The following is a 14073-nucleotide window of genomic DNA, read 5'->3' as shown; positions in this document are numbered from 1 at the left end:
TTATTATTATTAACTCAGGTTTTGTGTAATAATGACTTTTTGGAATTAGCCATTTAAACACTTTAATTTAAACAATGCTTCGTTAAACTTCTTATAATCATTTATAACCATATAGACTATAGTTATACTACTTTAAGACAAATTTTATTTTCACAGAACACATTCTCTTACTTAAAATTTCCACAATATCTTCTGCAATTCACCACATGCATTTCAGTTTCATGAGTTTATGAAAATTAGCCATCCTATTTTAGGGCAAAACACACCTTTTTGAAAAACTTAGTAAATTTCAGTTAGCATTCCCACAAACTTTTAACTTTCTTTAATATTCATTTAAGTTTTATATCCTTCATTTTATTCTGTGAGGAAAATAAACTATTCATTTCAATTTAGGCAAGAACTAATTTAATGAAAAGACACAGTAATTTTGTTAAGACTTACAATTTTTGTCATTGTAGAAATCTTATTAACATTTAAACTTATGTATTAACATAAGCGCTTATTTAATATTTGGCCATTTGAATAGAGCTCTTTTTAAAAATTTATATTAATTTATATCACCATCCGGAGGTATCAAAATACACACTGACATTGAACAAACAAACACAAAACAATTACAACACATTAGCAGAAACATACAGTTTACAATTGACTCATAATTCTTCACAAATTACACAGAACAGACATACAAAAAGACAAACGATTAAGACAGACGAAGAGACAAACCAGACAACCTGAACCGGGGTCAAGACCTCCATCTTGCTCTGGCCCGGGGGTGGGATCTATATACTGCGTCCAGCAGATCCTCCTCCCCAAATTACTCTGCAGAGTTTTCCCAGAAAAACAGACTCACCTAGGGACGTCCCGTTTGCTGATCCTAGGCCCAGGATTTCTTGACGCTCTCCAGATAGAATTTAGGTGGAGACAAGTTCCAGGGCCGGGCGGCGTCCAGGGTGGAAGAACGTCTCTCCGAGGCCTTCCCCTAGACCACCAGTCTGTGCTTGGAATGTACCCGTCTCCCTGAGTCTGAGGAGATCAACCCCAGTGGAGTGAGGGATCTCGTTGGTCAATCTCGCTGGGGCCTCCAAATGTTATAAACCAGCGATATCGACCAGACTCAGACTCTGAATAAAGTTCCAATTGAGAGCTTTATTAGCCACGTGGTGACTGTTTCATCCTACGCAGAGGAGAGAGCAGCCCCGGGTTGCGGGGGAAGTTTGCTTATATAGGCCTTTAGGTTCAGGGGGGTGGGCAATAGCTCAGCAAGCTAGCATGTACAGAAGTAGATGTTTGTGGTTAATTAAGTGCTGGGGATTCTATCAGGGGAGACAAGCGGTTGATTTTCTACAGGAGGAGACTCAGATAAGGTTTTACAGTCAAGCAAGCTTGTTACAGAAGCGAGATATATGCGGTTAGGGGGCTGTGGAATTTTCCTCTTGGGTGGGGGTGGTCACAGACTCTTACTTCTCCACAGCCTAAAGTTGAAATGTTTCCATAATACAGATAAGAAGCGTGGGCTTAGGAACACTGGGACTTAACCAGAAAGAACACTGTCTTGTCACATGAAAATTGTTTGAATGAGGAGGCATTTGAACTTTTTATGGCCTGTTCCCTACTATTGTAAATGTTGCAGTTCTAATAACCAACAGCCTTGAAAGTAAACATAGATAGCTACCGCTTTGTAATTCCTAATGAATACGATGTGGAAACTAGGGTCAAGGCTCTCTTCCAGAAGCTGTGAGTCCCCTGGTCCCATCTTTATTACCACCTTTGTGTCTTTCGTCCTGTCCTTTTATTTCTTAAGTTCTGTGTTGCCTTCCCTTCGAGTCAAACTATTGCTGAAATGCGGAGTTCCACAATGATCAAGCAATCTTGCAACTCCTCCCCACATTGCGATAGAAGTCCACCCCAGGATTTCCTCTGCCAATTTCCCACCCCAGCTCATATTTTGGCCTGACGAATCCTGAAGAGTATGCCAATTGTCCTGAGTATGATGAGGGAAATTAGTTTCCCTCTGAACTAAGATGGGTATGTCAGACCAAAGAAAGACAACAAGTCCAGCTTGGAAACTATGAGCATTTATTTGGGGTGCTTATGTGGGGTTCTTGTCATTGGCTGTGGGAGAAGAAAAAGCAGTTCTGAGCTCTATCTTCTGTGCCTATCTAGAAGTCGGTGGGTCTTTTTATTGCGGTTGTTATGGTCATAAGCATAACTCTAAAAGAATGTAGCCCTTGCTCAAGATTAAGGTGCATATCTTTAGAGATGTTTATCAAGTTAAGTGGGGGAGGGGTGCACTTGACTGCTACAGAATGCTTTGATTATGATCAAAGAAGTAGGTGTTCATATTGTTTACATAAGGAGGGAAAGGTTAGATAGTTGCACTTTTACTGACTTTAAGATCTATTGAGTCTCAGGCATTTGTATCCTTAAGTATCCTGTGACCAGCTGAATCTAGCTTGCAGTTTAAGGAAAGGGCGGTAAAAGTTGGGGGGTGCTAGGTTATCTATGCCATAAAAGAGGAGGAAATGGTGATAACTCCCAAACTAAGTTTTACTTAAAGTTGAAAACTGCACCCCAAGCTAAAACTGCAAGGACATTTGGTTTCTTCCTTTTATAAAAATGCTGACCCTGGTTCAGTTGCGAAGTCATCTAGTCTTCGGTGCTCCCTGATATGCATCAACTGAATAAAACGTTTAAAATATATTTGAGTCATTTAAATCTTTTATTTTAGTTATTTTTTTATTTTTTAGAAGCTTTAGATTACATAAATGACATATTGAAAATATAGGGAGATTCCCATATACCTCACCACCTTCCCCTCCCACACTTGTCCCCACTGACAACATCTTTCATAAGTGTGGTACATTTGGTAAAATTGTTGAACACATATTGAAACATTGCTACTAACCATGGTCAGTAGTTTATAATTTACATTTTGTATCTCACATTTTTTCAGGCTTTGACAAAATGAAAAATGGCCTGTGTCCATCATTGCAATGTCATTCAGAACAATTCCAATATTCCCAAAATGTCCTGTGTAACTACTTTAAAAATATATATATACTCTGGTGCTATGACTGGAACAGGATTGGCCAAATGTCCAACACTGTTAGGTTTCTGGTCAAGGGCAGAACATATAAAAAACCCTACTTTCCATTGGTTCTGTGACATCTCCTGTGCTTTGATTTTTGTAGTAGCATGGAGGTTGCAGGCTTTGATTATTTTTTTCTTAAACTTTTTATCTTGAAATGATTTCATATTTACAGCACATTTGCAAAAATAATACTAGAGATCTGCAGAGAACTCCAGCAAAACCTCTTTAAGATACCCAGATCCACCAATTTTAACATTTTGCCATATTTGATGTATGATTCTATTTATTCATATGATTTCTACCCATCCAATTATCCACCCATCTGTTCATGTATCTTCCCACTTATCTCTGCCTGCCTGCCTATCTACCTATCTATTCACCATCTCTGTATTTACCACCTATTTTTCTATTTTATAACTATTTGAGAATAGGTTAAACACATCAAGCTCCATTCTTAAGAACAAGGATATTCATTTATGTAACTATAAGTACAGTTATCATGTTCAAGAACTTTCACATTAATATAAAGGTTACAGTCTGTTTCAATTTTGTCATGTCCCAACAATGTTCTTTTAAACTTCTAATCCTGGGTTTTGTTTTTTTTAGGTTGACCTTTCGTCAGACTGAAGTCAGTATATTCTTTTATCTTCTTTAGTTCTTAGGATGAATGTAAAGATTTAGATAATTTTCCTAAGGTAGGATACGACCCTCCTCTTTTCTTCTGTACCAGACTTCTTTTAATATGGGAAACTCCTATGTACCCAAACCCTTGGCTAAATCTGCACTAGGTATATCATCTAATATGAAGATTATATGTCAGATAAAACTTAGGATCCAAATCTTAAATAAGCACAGGTCCTCTTTTTACTGAATCCAAGAGTTTCTGCTATCCCCTATAAAAGTTACCATAACAACACCAGACATGGAATGTTAACCAAATTTAAACATACAAAACATTCCTTAATTGCCAAGTCATTTTATTTCAAGATGACAACCTTAGGATAGCTAACAGGTTGTATAATTGTCAGATTGATTATAGATCCCTTTCCCAATAAGTGCCACTGTTATGCCACATTTTCCTGGAGGTCCTTTTTGGTTTTCATGTCTTCAGCAGTTTTTTCCTATGTCCATGTATATTTTAGTTGGGATAAGCTACCAACAAACAATGCACCCACAAAAAGACTTACACGAACCAGTATTGTGAACAGTACCTTGTTTATACTTAAGACTATACTGGCTCGAATACCACGTTCTTTGTCAGGTGGAGAGCCACTATTTACACTGCCACCTACTCCTGACTGTGTACAATTTGGTGGTTTCCAACCACGCTGACAGTGGCAGTTTTTCTTGTTGTTGCATACCCCTCTGAAATTGCATGTCTTCACATCACAGTCAAAACCCAGGTCTTGATAATAAGTACAATTCTGGTGTAAACAGTATTTTCCCGGGCCACATGTTGCACCATCCACTACAAGGGCCATGTATGGCGTTTCAGTCCCAAAGTGTGCGTCATATCCAAAGCACTTTTCTTGTTTAAATCCTGGTACTACTATGTGACGAAACGTAGTGTGCTCACCTCCACCAGGGATATGGTTGATACTACCACAGTGCAGCATTCCACAAAAAATATCATCCTCTTCACATTTAACAGGTTGTCCTCCCCCTCGTATGACCTTCACCCCACAGTTTCCAAAGCGGTCCCCTATTATATTGAATGTTTTATAGCATAATGGTGAAGCATCTTTTATTTCGTAGCCAAAGAGGGATTGACACTGCAGGTCACGATCACTGCAGTTTCCTCTTATACAAACAGCTGATGGTGAGCATGGGGTTCCATCCTGGACATAAAAGTCTTCGGGGCACTCATGCGTTTTCCCATCACAGTATTCTGGTAGATCACAAATACCGGATATTTCTCTGCAAGTTTTTCCAGGAGGAACAAATTTACACCGACTGCAGCAATCTCCTATATTACAAACACTGCCAAAGGTGAGGAGACAATTGGTTTCACAGCAGTTATCTGTAGAACACTCTTTAAAGGAGCCACAGTCACATTCTTCATTCTGATCTACAATCTTGTCTCCACAACGACGGGCTATGTAAGGAAAATTACGATATGGAACGTTTTGTGAACTCAGACAAGGATCCCACTTATTCAACATATAATGCATTACTTTATAAGAACAATTGCTCATCACATCTAGAAGACCTGGCTCAAGAGTCATAATACATGTGCTTCTTCGAAAACAGTAACAACCTTCGCTATCATGGGTAACATTGAATAGATGAAGTAGTCCATGTACTGCAATACTTGCAGCCATAAATATGTGATACCTATTTAAAAATACAAAAGTAGTACCCCAGTTGGGATTGCATATAAAAGTTCTGAAGGAATGAAATGATTTTTCTTCAATTTTATGCCCTGTTAAAAGAATTCCAGCAGCATGTTCATAGACTTTAAACACGTAAAGTTTCCACATACCAAAGGCACCTAAAATTTCCTGTATAGTATCATCCACTAGTCTCACTTTATCGTCTCTATCCCATATCAGCATAACACGTATGTTGACATCTAGACGAACTTGAGAGAAAATGGAATGAATTATGTTATTTATGATCACTATGTTCTCTATTATATTTGTCTTGTTTCTGTTTTGCGTATATAATGAGTTAGAAACTGTAAACATAAGTCTCACGTATTTCCTATGTGGCCACCACAGAGAAATAGGGCCTGCTCTAGGAGTTTCAGCAAATGTTTCCTCCTCAAATGCTTGTTTTATTTCTTCCCCTTCATTCCTACACCTTTCTCCCTGTCCTGATGTTCCTTCTGACACAAGATGAGACACCACATGCTCAAATTTGGAAGAAGGCTCCAGGGGTTTGATTTCATAAGTAAAGTCATCCACCTGCAGCATGCCACGCAGACCCCCATGGCAGGTGTCCAGTGTGGCCATGGACCCAGGAACCCCCTCCAGGAAGCTGTAGTAGTAGCAATCTTGGGGGACAAAGGGGTAGTCTTCCTGCATGGCACCTTGATCATTATCAGTAATAACTGGAAAATGTCTGGGCAGCAGTCCCTTTTTTACCTTCATGTGAACAATGTGTCTTCGGCCATGGAAGCGCAAGCTGTAGGAGAGCTGGCCTGGCATCTCAACTCCACCCACCCTGCGGGGCATCTTCCTGGGGATCACAACTTCAGAGGAAGCGAATCGCCATGCAGGTGGGTCGCCATTGCAGCAGACAGAAGACAAGAGTGCCCAGAATATATGGAGCAAGAGAGCACCTCTCAGGAGGGTCTGGACCCAGGCAGGCCCCATGAGTGTGGTGTCCTCAGACCAGAGAAGTGGGAGGAAGGTAGAGAGTCTGAAACAGCAACATTCTCAGCAGGGTTGTTATGAGGTTTCAGGGGGGCTGGGCTCCCCTGAGTGAGGGAGGGGGAGAGGGAGGGGAGAGAGAGGGGGAAGTTATTACATAACAATGGAGGTGTCATTGTAGGCAGGAGACCTAGAAGATGGAAAACCAGAGGGAATTAAAAGTCCCATATTCTCTTGGGGAAGTCACAGAGGAAGTCACAGAGGAAGAATATGTGTGTTTGGTGTGATTTTAGGACAGTTATAATGAGTTTTTTTTCCCAAATCATAATGAGATAAGGGTTTTTCATCTAATTAAAACAAGGGCATGTCAACAATGTTGAGGAGAAAGGAAGCTGCTTCTTACCGGGGTTTTGGAGGTAGAATTAGTTTGATTCCCACTTTATAGAAAGAGTGGCACTGGGAAGATTGATAGAAAAATAATATAAATAGATGACATGAGTTGAAAAAGTGGGCATGAATTATAGAATAGTTTTTTTTTTCATGGTTTGTTGGTTTTATTTATTATTATTATTATTTTTTAAAATATTACATTCAAAAAATATGAGGTCCCATTCAACTCCACCGCCCCCACCCCCCCACTCCCACCACAGCAACACTCTCTCCCATCATCATGATACATCCATTGAACCTGGTAAGTACATCTCTGAGCATCACTGCACCCCATAGTCAATGGTCCACATCATAGCCCAAACTCTCCCACGTTCCATCCAGTGGGCCGTGGGGGGATCTACAATGTTCCCTAATTGACCATGAAGCACCATCCAGGACAACTCCACGTTCCGAAAACGCCTCCCCATCTCATCTCTTCCTCCCATTCCCCACACCCAGCAGCCACCATGGCCACCCTTCCCACGCCCATGCCACATTTTCTCTGTGGACATTGGATTGGTTGTGTCCCTTGCACATCTATGTCAAGTGGGGGCTTAGATTCCACATGGATACTGGATGCACTCCTCCTGCTTTCAGTTGTAGACACTCTAGGCTCCATGGTGTGGTGGTTGACCTTCTTCAACTCCATGTTAGCTGAGTGGGGTAAGTCCAATAAATCAGAGTGTAGGAGCTGAAGTCTGTTGAGGCTCTGGGCCCGGGCATCATATTGTCAGTCCAGAGATTCAAATCCCCCAAATATATCTCAAACCCCAGCACCAACTACAATTCCAGTAAAGTAGCATGCGAGTCTTGTGAAAAGAGATCCCCTCTGAGTCCAGTTCCATCACGCAGAAACACCAGCTCCAAAGAAGGGCCATCTGACATGGCAGTGAACCCCATCTGCCATGACCATAGAACTCGTGGGTCTCTTTATCCCTCAAAAGAACCAATACCTGGGGTTGTATTACTTTATCTGTCTCTTAGACTCTGCTCAGTTGTGCATAAGGGCATTCCTTCTGACAACCTCCAGACTCTTTTTTAGAGACTCATAGCCTTATAAACTCATTTCTCCTTTCCATTTCCCCCTTACATTAGGTCAAACAGCATTTTGAAGTCATGTTATTATATGTAGACAGGGATATTCTGCTGATCCGCATTGAACCTTTAATTCAAGGTCATTTTCTAGTTGCATCTTCAGCTGGAATGTGGTAGTGATCCCTCGGTGCCAGCGAAGCTCATCCCCGGGTGTCATGTCCCACGCTGGGGGGAATGCACTGCATCTACATGCTGAGTTTGGCTTTGAGACTGGCCACATTTGAGTAACATGAAGGCTGTCAGGAGGAAACTCCGAGGCACAATGCTACTCAAGGCCTTATTCTTATTGCAGGTGTATAGGCTCACAAGCATAGCCATTAGTATCAGGAGCCCACTGTTGGGCCCTCATTCCTTCCTGGTCCTTACCATTGCACCTGGGGGACTGCCGCTGCTCCCCTAGGGACCACGACAGAGCACCCCCGGCCAGGAACCCAGTACCCCCCCAGCTGTTGTTTTTAATTGTTTCCACTATGAGTATATCTAAACATTACCATGTACCCTGGACATATGCCCTGTATAACTCCCTGTCAACCATATATAGCCTGTCAATAACATCCCATATCAGTATTCCTCCGCCGCCATTGTTGAACCACTCTGTGATCCAAAACTTCCTGTAAAGTGAGTCCCAACATAATGTCAGTTTCCCTTACTAGTAAAATGGAATATAGCAATGAGTTTAAAGGTTAGATCTAGAGTACATATTGATTTGGAAAAATTTCTACATCCTATCTTTTTCTTTTCTTTTTTTTCCTAATTATTGAGCTTCTCTTCACAAGAGTCTTAGATCACAGTAATTCATATATACAATATACAGTACTCCCACAGATCCACCATAAAACCTTTTCCCTTCCACAGCAATAATTTTTTAACTTATTCATATCATATTTCCTGAAACTGATGTACATATTCTGAAACAATAGCTTTCAAACAAGGTGACATCTGTGCTTACAATGTGGTCCAAATTTTAGGATGTACAGTTTTCTAAATTTTTTAGTTATCCTATGTTTTGCATTACGGTTTACATTATTAGTCTGTCATCCCCTATATGTTTTTGGTGTAATATTACATGTTTTATATTCATCCTTGTGTACTCTCACAAAACTCCTCTCTTGCCCCCACATTTACCTTGGTTCCATCCATTCCACATCCATTTTCCCCTCCCCTTGGGGCCCACAGCGCCAGCCAATCTCCATTTCCCGAGAAGCCACGTCCAGAGATACTTGCAGCAGTGTTCAGGGCCTGACTTTCTCAACTGCCCTAATGCCCTGGGAGCCACCCTTTCTCACGAGAGATACAGTTCTCTCTATTTGATGGCGTTAGTCCTCCCCAGGATGTGGGTCCACCCCAACTCTCACTTCTTGGGTCTCTATCCAATGGTACAACCCACCCTGGCAGAATGAGCCTTCAGCTATTCCCCCAGAGTCCGTCCTGCAGCAGACCATCCCCCCTGAGCATCCTAAACAGGTAACCCTCCTAATTATATTTTGATACGATTTTCTCAATATTTTACTCTCAACGAACACCTGACACTCTCCTATGTTCGTATGTTGCCCCTCCCTCCCCCCAATTTTTGGACAATATTACCCCTCTGCCCATCCCCAGCCCCCCTCAAACCCGCAAAGCCCCACCCGAAGGCAACCCCTTGCCCCCATTTTGTCCCTTCTTTGTGCTCATACTTACTGCCAGCTCATCATAGATTCCACCCCTGCAGACGTCGGCTCACATCCTTCCTCCACCCCCCGATTTCCTGTAAGCCTCTTTTCCAGTCTCTAGCTCTCTGAGACAGGTTGCTTATTTCATATCATTGAGGTCATGTAGTATTTGTCCTTCAATGCCTGGGTTGCTTCACTCAACATAAGGTTCTCAAGTTTCATCCATGTTATCACGTGTGTTTGTAGTTTATTTGTTCTTACAGCAGAGTAGTATTCCATTGTGTGTATATACCACATTTTATTGATCCACTCGACTGTTGATGGGCATTTGGATTATTTCCAACTTTTGGCGATAGTGAACAATGCTGCTATGAACATTGGTGTACATATATCGGTTTGTGTCCTTGTTTTCAGTTCTGATGGGTATATACCCAGCAGTGGTATTGCTGGGTCATATGGCAAATCTATGGTTAGTTTTTTGAGAAACTGCCAAACAGACCTCCAGAATGGTTGGATCCTTCTGCATTCCCACCAGCAGTGGATGAGTGTTCCCCTTTCTTCACATCCTCTCCAGCATTTGTATTCTTCTGTTTTTTTCATAGCTGACAATCTTATGGGAGTAAGATGGTATCTCATTGTAGTTTTGATTTGCATTTCCCTGACAGCTAGAGATTTGGAGCATTTTTTCATGTGCTTTTTAGCCATTTGTATGTCTTCTTTGGAGAAGTGTCTGTTTAAATCTTTTTCCCATTTTTAAAATGGGTTGTTTATCTTTTTATTTTCAAGATATATGAGTTCTTTATATATGCAAGTTATAAGTCTCTTATCAGATATATGGTTGCCAAATATTTTCTCCCATTGTGTGGGTTCCCTTTTTACTTTCTTGACAAACTCCTTTGAGGTGCAGAAGGCTTTAATTTTGAGGAAGTCCCATTTATCTATTTACTCTTTTGCTGCTCGTGCTTTTGGTGTGATATTCATGGAGCCATTTCCTATTACCAGGTCCTGTAGATGTTTCCCTACACTGCTTTCCAACATCTTTATGGTCTTGGCTCTTATATTTAGGTCTTTGATCCATCTTGAGTTGATCTTTGTATAAGGTGTGAGATGGTAATCCTCTTTCATTCTTTTGCATATGGCTATCCAGTTCTCCAAGCACCATTTGTTGAATAGGCCATTCTCTCCCAGTTGAGAGGGTTTGGTGGCTTTATCGAATATTATATGGCTATATATATGAGGTTCTATATCAGAACTTTCAATTCGATTCCATTGGTCTGTGGGTCTCCATGCCAATACCATGCTGTTTTCACTACTGTAGCTTTGTAGTATGTTTTGAAGTCAGAAAGTGTGATTCCTCCAATTTCATTTTTCTTTTTCAGTATGTCTTTGGCTATTCGGGGCCTCTTTCCTTTCCAAATAAATTTCATAGTTAGTTTTTCTAGTTCCTTAAAGAAGGCTGCGTTGATTTTTATTGGGAATGCATTGAATGTGTAGATCAGTTTTGGTAGGATAGACATCTTAATAATAATCAGTCTTCCTATCCATGAACAAGGAATATTCTTCCATTTATTTAGGTCTTCTTTGATTTCCTTGAAGAGTCTTGTATAGTTCTCGGTGTGTAAGTTTTTTACCTCTTTACTTAAATTTATTCCTAAGTATTTGATTTTTTTATTTACTATTGTGAATGGTATTTGTTTCTTGATTTCCTCCTGATTTTGCTCATTATTGGTGTACAGAAATGCTACTGATTTTTGCGCATTGATCTTATAACCTGCGACTTTACTGAACTCATTTATGAGTTCTAGAAGCTTTGTTGTAGATCTCTCAGGGTTTTCTATGTATAGGATCATGTCATTTGCAAATAATGAAATTTTGACTTCTTCCTTTCCAATTTGAATGCCTTTTATATCTGGTTCTTGCCTCAGTGCTCGAGCAAGTACTTCTAAGACAATGTTAAATAGGAGTGGAGACAATGGGCATCCTTGTCTTGTTCCTGAGTTTAGAGGGAAGGATTTCAGGATTTCTCCATTGTAAACAATGTGGGCTGTAGGTTTTTCATATATACTCTTCATCATATTCAAAAAGGTTCCTTGTATTCCAATCTTTTGGAGTGTTTTTATCAAGAAGTGGTGCTGTATTTTGTCAAATGCTTTTTCTGTATCTATAATCACGTGATTTTTTCCCCTTTAATCTGTTTATATGGTGCATTACATTAATTGATTTTCTTATGTTGAACCATCCTTGCATACCTGGAATAATTCCCACTTGGTCGTGGTGTATAATTCGTTTAATGTGTTGTTGAATATGATTAGCAAGTATTTTGTTACATATTTTTGCATCTAGGTTCATTAGAGAAATTGGTCTGTAATTTTCCTTTCTTGTGGTGTCTTTCTTTGGCTTTGGTACTAGGGTAATGTTGGCATCATAGAAGAAGTTAGGCAATGTTCCTTCTGTTTCGATTTTTTGGAATAGTTTCAGCAGGATTGGTGTTAGTTCTTTCCGGAATGTTTTGTAGAATTCACCTGTGAAGCCGTCTGGCCCTGGCCTTTTAGTTGGGAGATTTTTAATGACTGATTCTATCTCTTTGCTTGTGATTGGTTTTTTAAGATCATCAATTTCTTCTTTCGTCAATATGGGCTGCTTATGTGTTTCTAGGAATTTGTCCATTTCCTCTGAATTGTCATTTTTGTTGGAATATAGTTTTTCAAAGTATCCTCTTATGATAGTCTTTATTTCTGTGGGGTCAGTGGTGATATCTCCTTTCTCATTTCTTATTTTGTGTATTTGCATCTTCCCTCTTTTTTTCTTTGTTAGTCTCACTAAAGGTTTGTCAATTTTGTTGATCTTCTCAAAAAACCAGCTCTTGGTCTTGTTTATCTTTTCAAGTGCTTTCTTATTTTCTATTTCATTTAGTTCTGCTCTTATCTTTGTTATTTCCTTCCTTCTTCTTCCTGTTGGGTTACTTTGTTGCTGTTTTTCTAATTCCTTCAAAAGTGCAGTTAGTTCTTCAATTTTTGCTCTTTCTTCTTTTTTGATATATGAATTTATGGCTATAAATTTCCCTCTCAGTAGTGCTTTTGCTGCATCCCATAAATTTTGGTATGTTGTGTTATCATTATCATTTGTTTCAAGGTAGTCATTGATTTCTATTGAGATTTCCTCTTTGACCCACTGTTTTTCTAAGAGTGTGCTGTTTAATTTCCAAATCATATTGTGAAGTCTGGGCCTCTGTCCCTTGCAAATTTCCAGCTTCACTCCACTGTGGTCAGCTATATTGTTTTGTATGATTTTGATCTTTCTGAATTCATTAAGCCTTTCTTTGTGGCCTAGCATAGGGTCTATCTTGGAGAATGTTCCATGTGCACTTGAGAAAAATGTATATCCTGCTGTGTTTGGGTGTAATGATCTATATATGTCTATTAGATCCAGCTCTTCTAATATACTGTTCAAATGTTTTGTTTCTTTAGTGATTCTCTTTTGAGATGTTCTGTCCAGAATTGATAATGGTGTATTAAAATCCCCCGCTATAATTGTAGATGCATCTATTTCCCCTCCAAGTGTTGTCTTCATGTTGTTAACCTCTTCCTTTACTTCATCAAATTTGTCGGTGATAAATGTTCTGAGATCTTTCATTGCTTGTGCGAAGTTCTGCTCCCCTTCCTGATTTTTAGTTTGTTGATTGGATTCAGCCATGTTTTCCTGATTACTGGTTTGGTTTGTAGATTTTTGTTGCTGTCTGGTCATCATATTTTCTTGACGGGTTTAATCAGTTCCTTAGCTTCTTTGTCTAGTCTTGGAGATTAATTAGCTGTTGTTTTTGCCTAAGTGTTATATCTCCTCTTTGTCACTTTGTTCTTCTTATTCTAATTTCTTATTGCTGGTTAAGTTCACTTTAAAGGAAAGTATTAGTGCCGGGGAAATGCAATTGTGTAAGGAAGGAAAAAGTGTAAAGTAGTATTGGTGATATATGTTAGCAATGCAACAATATGAGTTCTGGGAGGATGGAGGTTAGATTCATGTAAATTGTGTAGAGTTATAGCAGTAGGTAGAGTACCTATAATGAGGTAGACGACTGAATATGGGAGGATTATGGTACGTACTAAGAAGCTATTGTTTTCGTGAGAGAGGGAAAGAGAAAAGAAAGGTAATAGTTTCAAGAGCAGATACCAGACAGAAAACAAAACAAAGGTATTAGAAATTAAGAGTTAGACACTTTGTGGATCAAAGAAAGGGAGGTGGAATATAGGAGAGATAGTAGATGGTGGAGGATATCAAGATGTAGGGGAAAGGGGATAGTGTAGATAGCAAAAATCTATTCACAGAGAAATGAGGCAGTAGAGGATGAGGAAACCCAGCAAATGTGAGGTGTTTCCTGCAAGACCTATTGTATTGTTAAGATAAAATAGAATAAGAAGAAGATGGGGGACAAGAAAGAGAGGAAAAAAAAAAAAGACTTTGGGGGATACGCTGGGAGAAAAGACTAGGGGAT

At 39.7% G+C, this 14073-nt stretch overlaps 1 protein-coding gene across 1 annotated transcript; it reads right to left on the bottom strand.

Moving 5' to 3' along the window:
• Window positions 1-4123: 4123 nt before the first annotated feature.
• On the bottom strand, window positions 4124-6498 carry LOC101420197 (disintegrin and metalloproteinase domain-containing protein 21-like). The gene has a single exon (XM_012530923.3). The coding sequence runs from the start codon at window positions 6409-6411 to the stop codon at window positions 4216-4218; it is 2196 nt and encodes a 731-aa protein (XP_012386377.2). The 5' UTR covers window positions 6412-6498; the 3' UTR covers window positions 4124-4215.
• Window positions 6499-14073: the final 7575 nt, after the last annotated feature.

Source organism: Dasypus novemcinctus, chromosome 3, assembly GCF_030445035.2.
Source record: "Dasypus novemcinctus isolate mDasNov1 chromosome 3, mDasNov1.1.hap2, whole genome shotgun sequence".
In the NCBI taxonomy this organism is placed as follows: Eukaryota; Metazoa; Chordata; class Mammalia; order Cingulata; family Dasypodidae; genus Dasypus; species Dasypus novemcinctus.
Note: the sequence above shows the minus strand (reverse complement) of the source record. Positions and strands in the feature narration are given on the sequence as shown.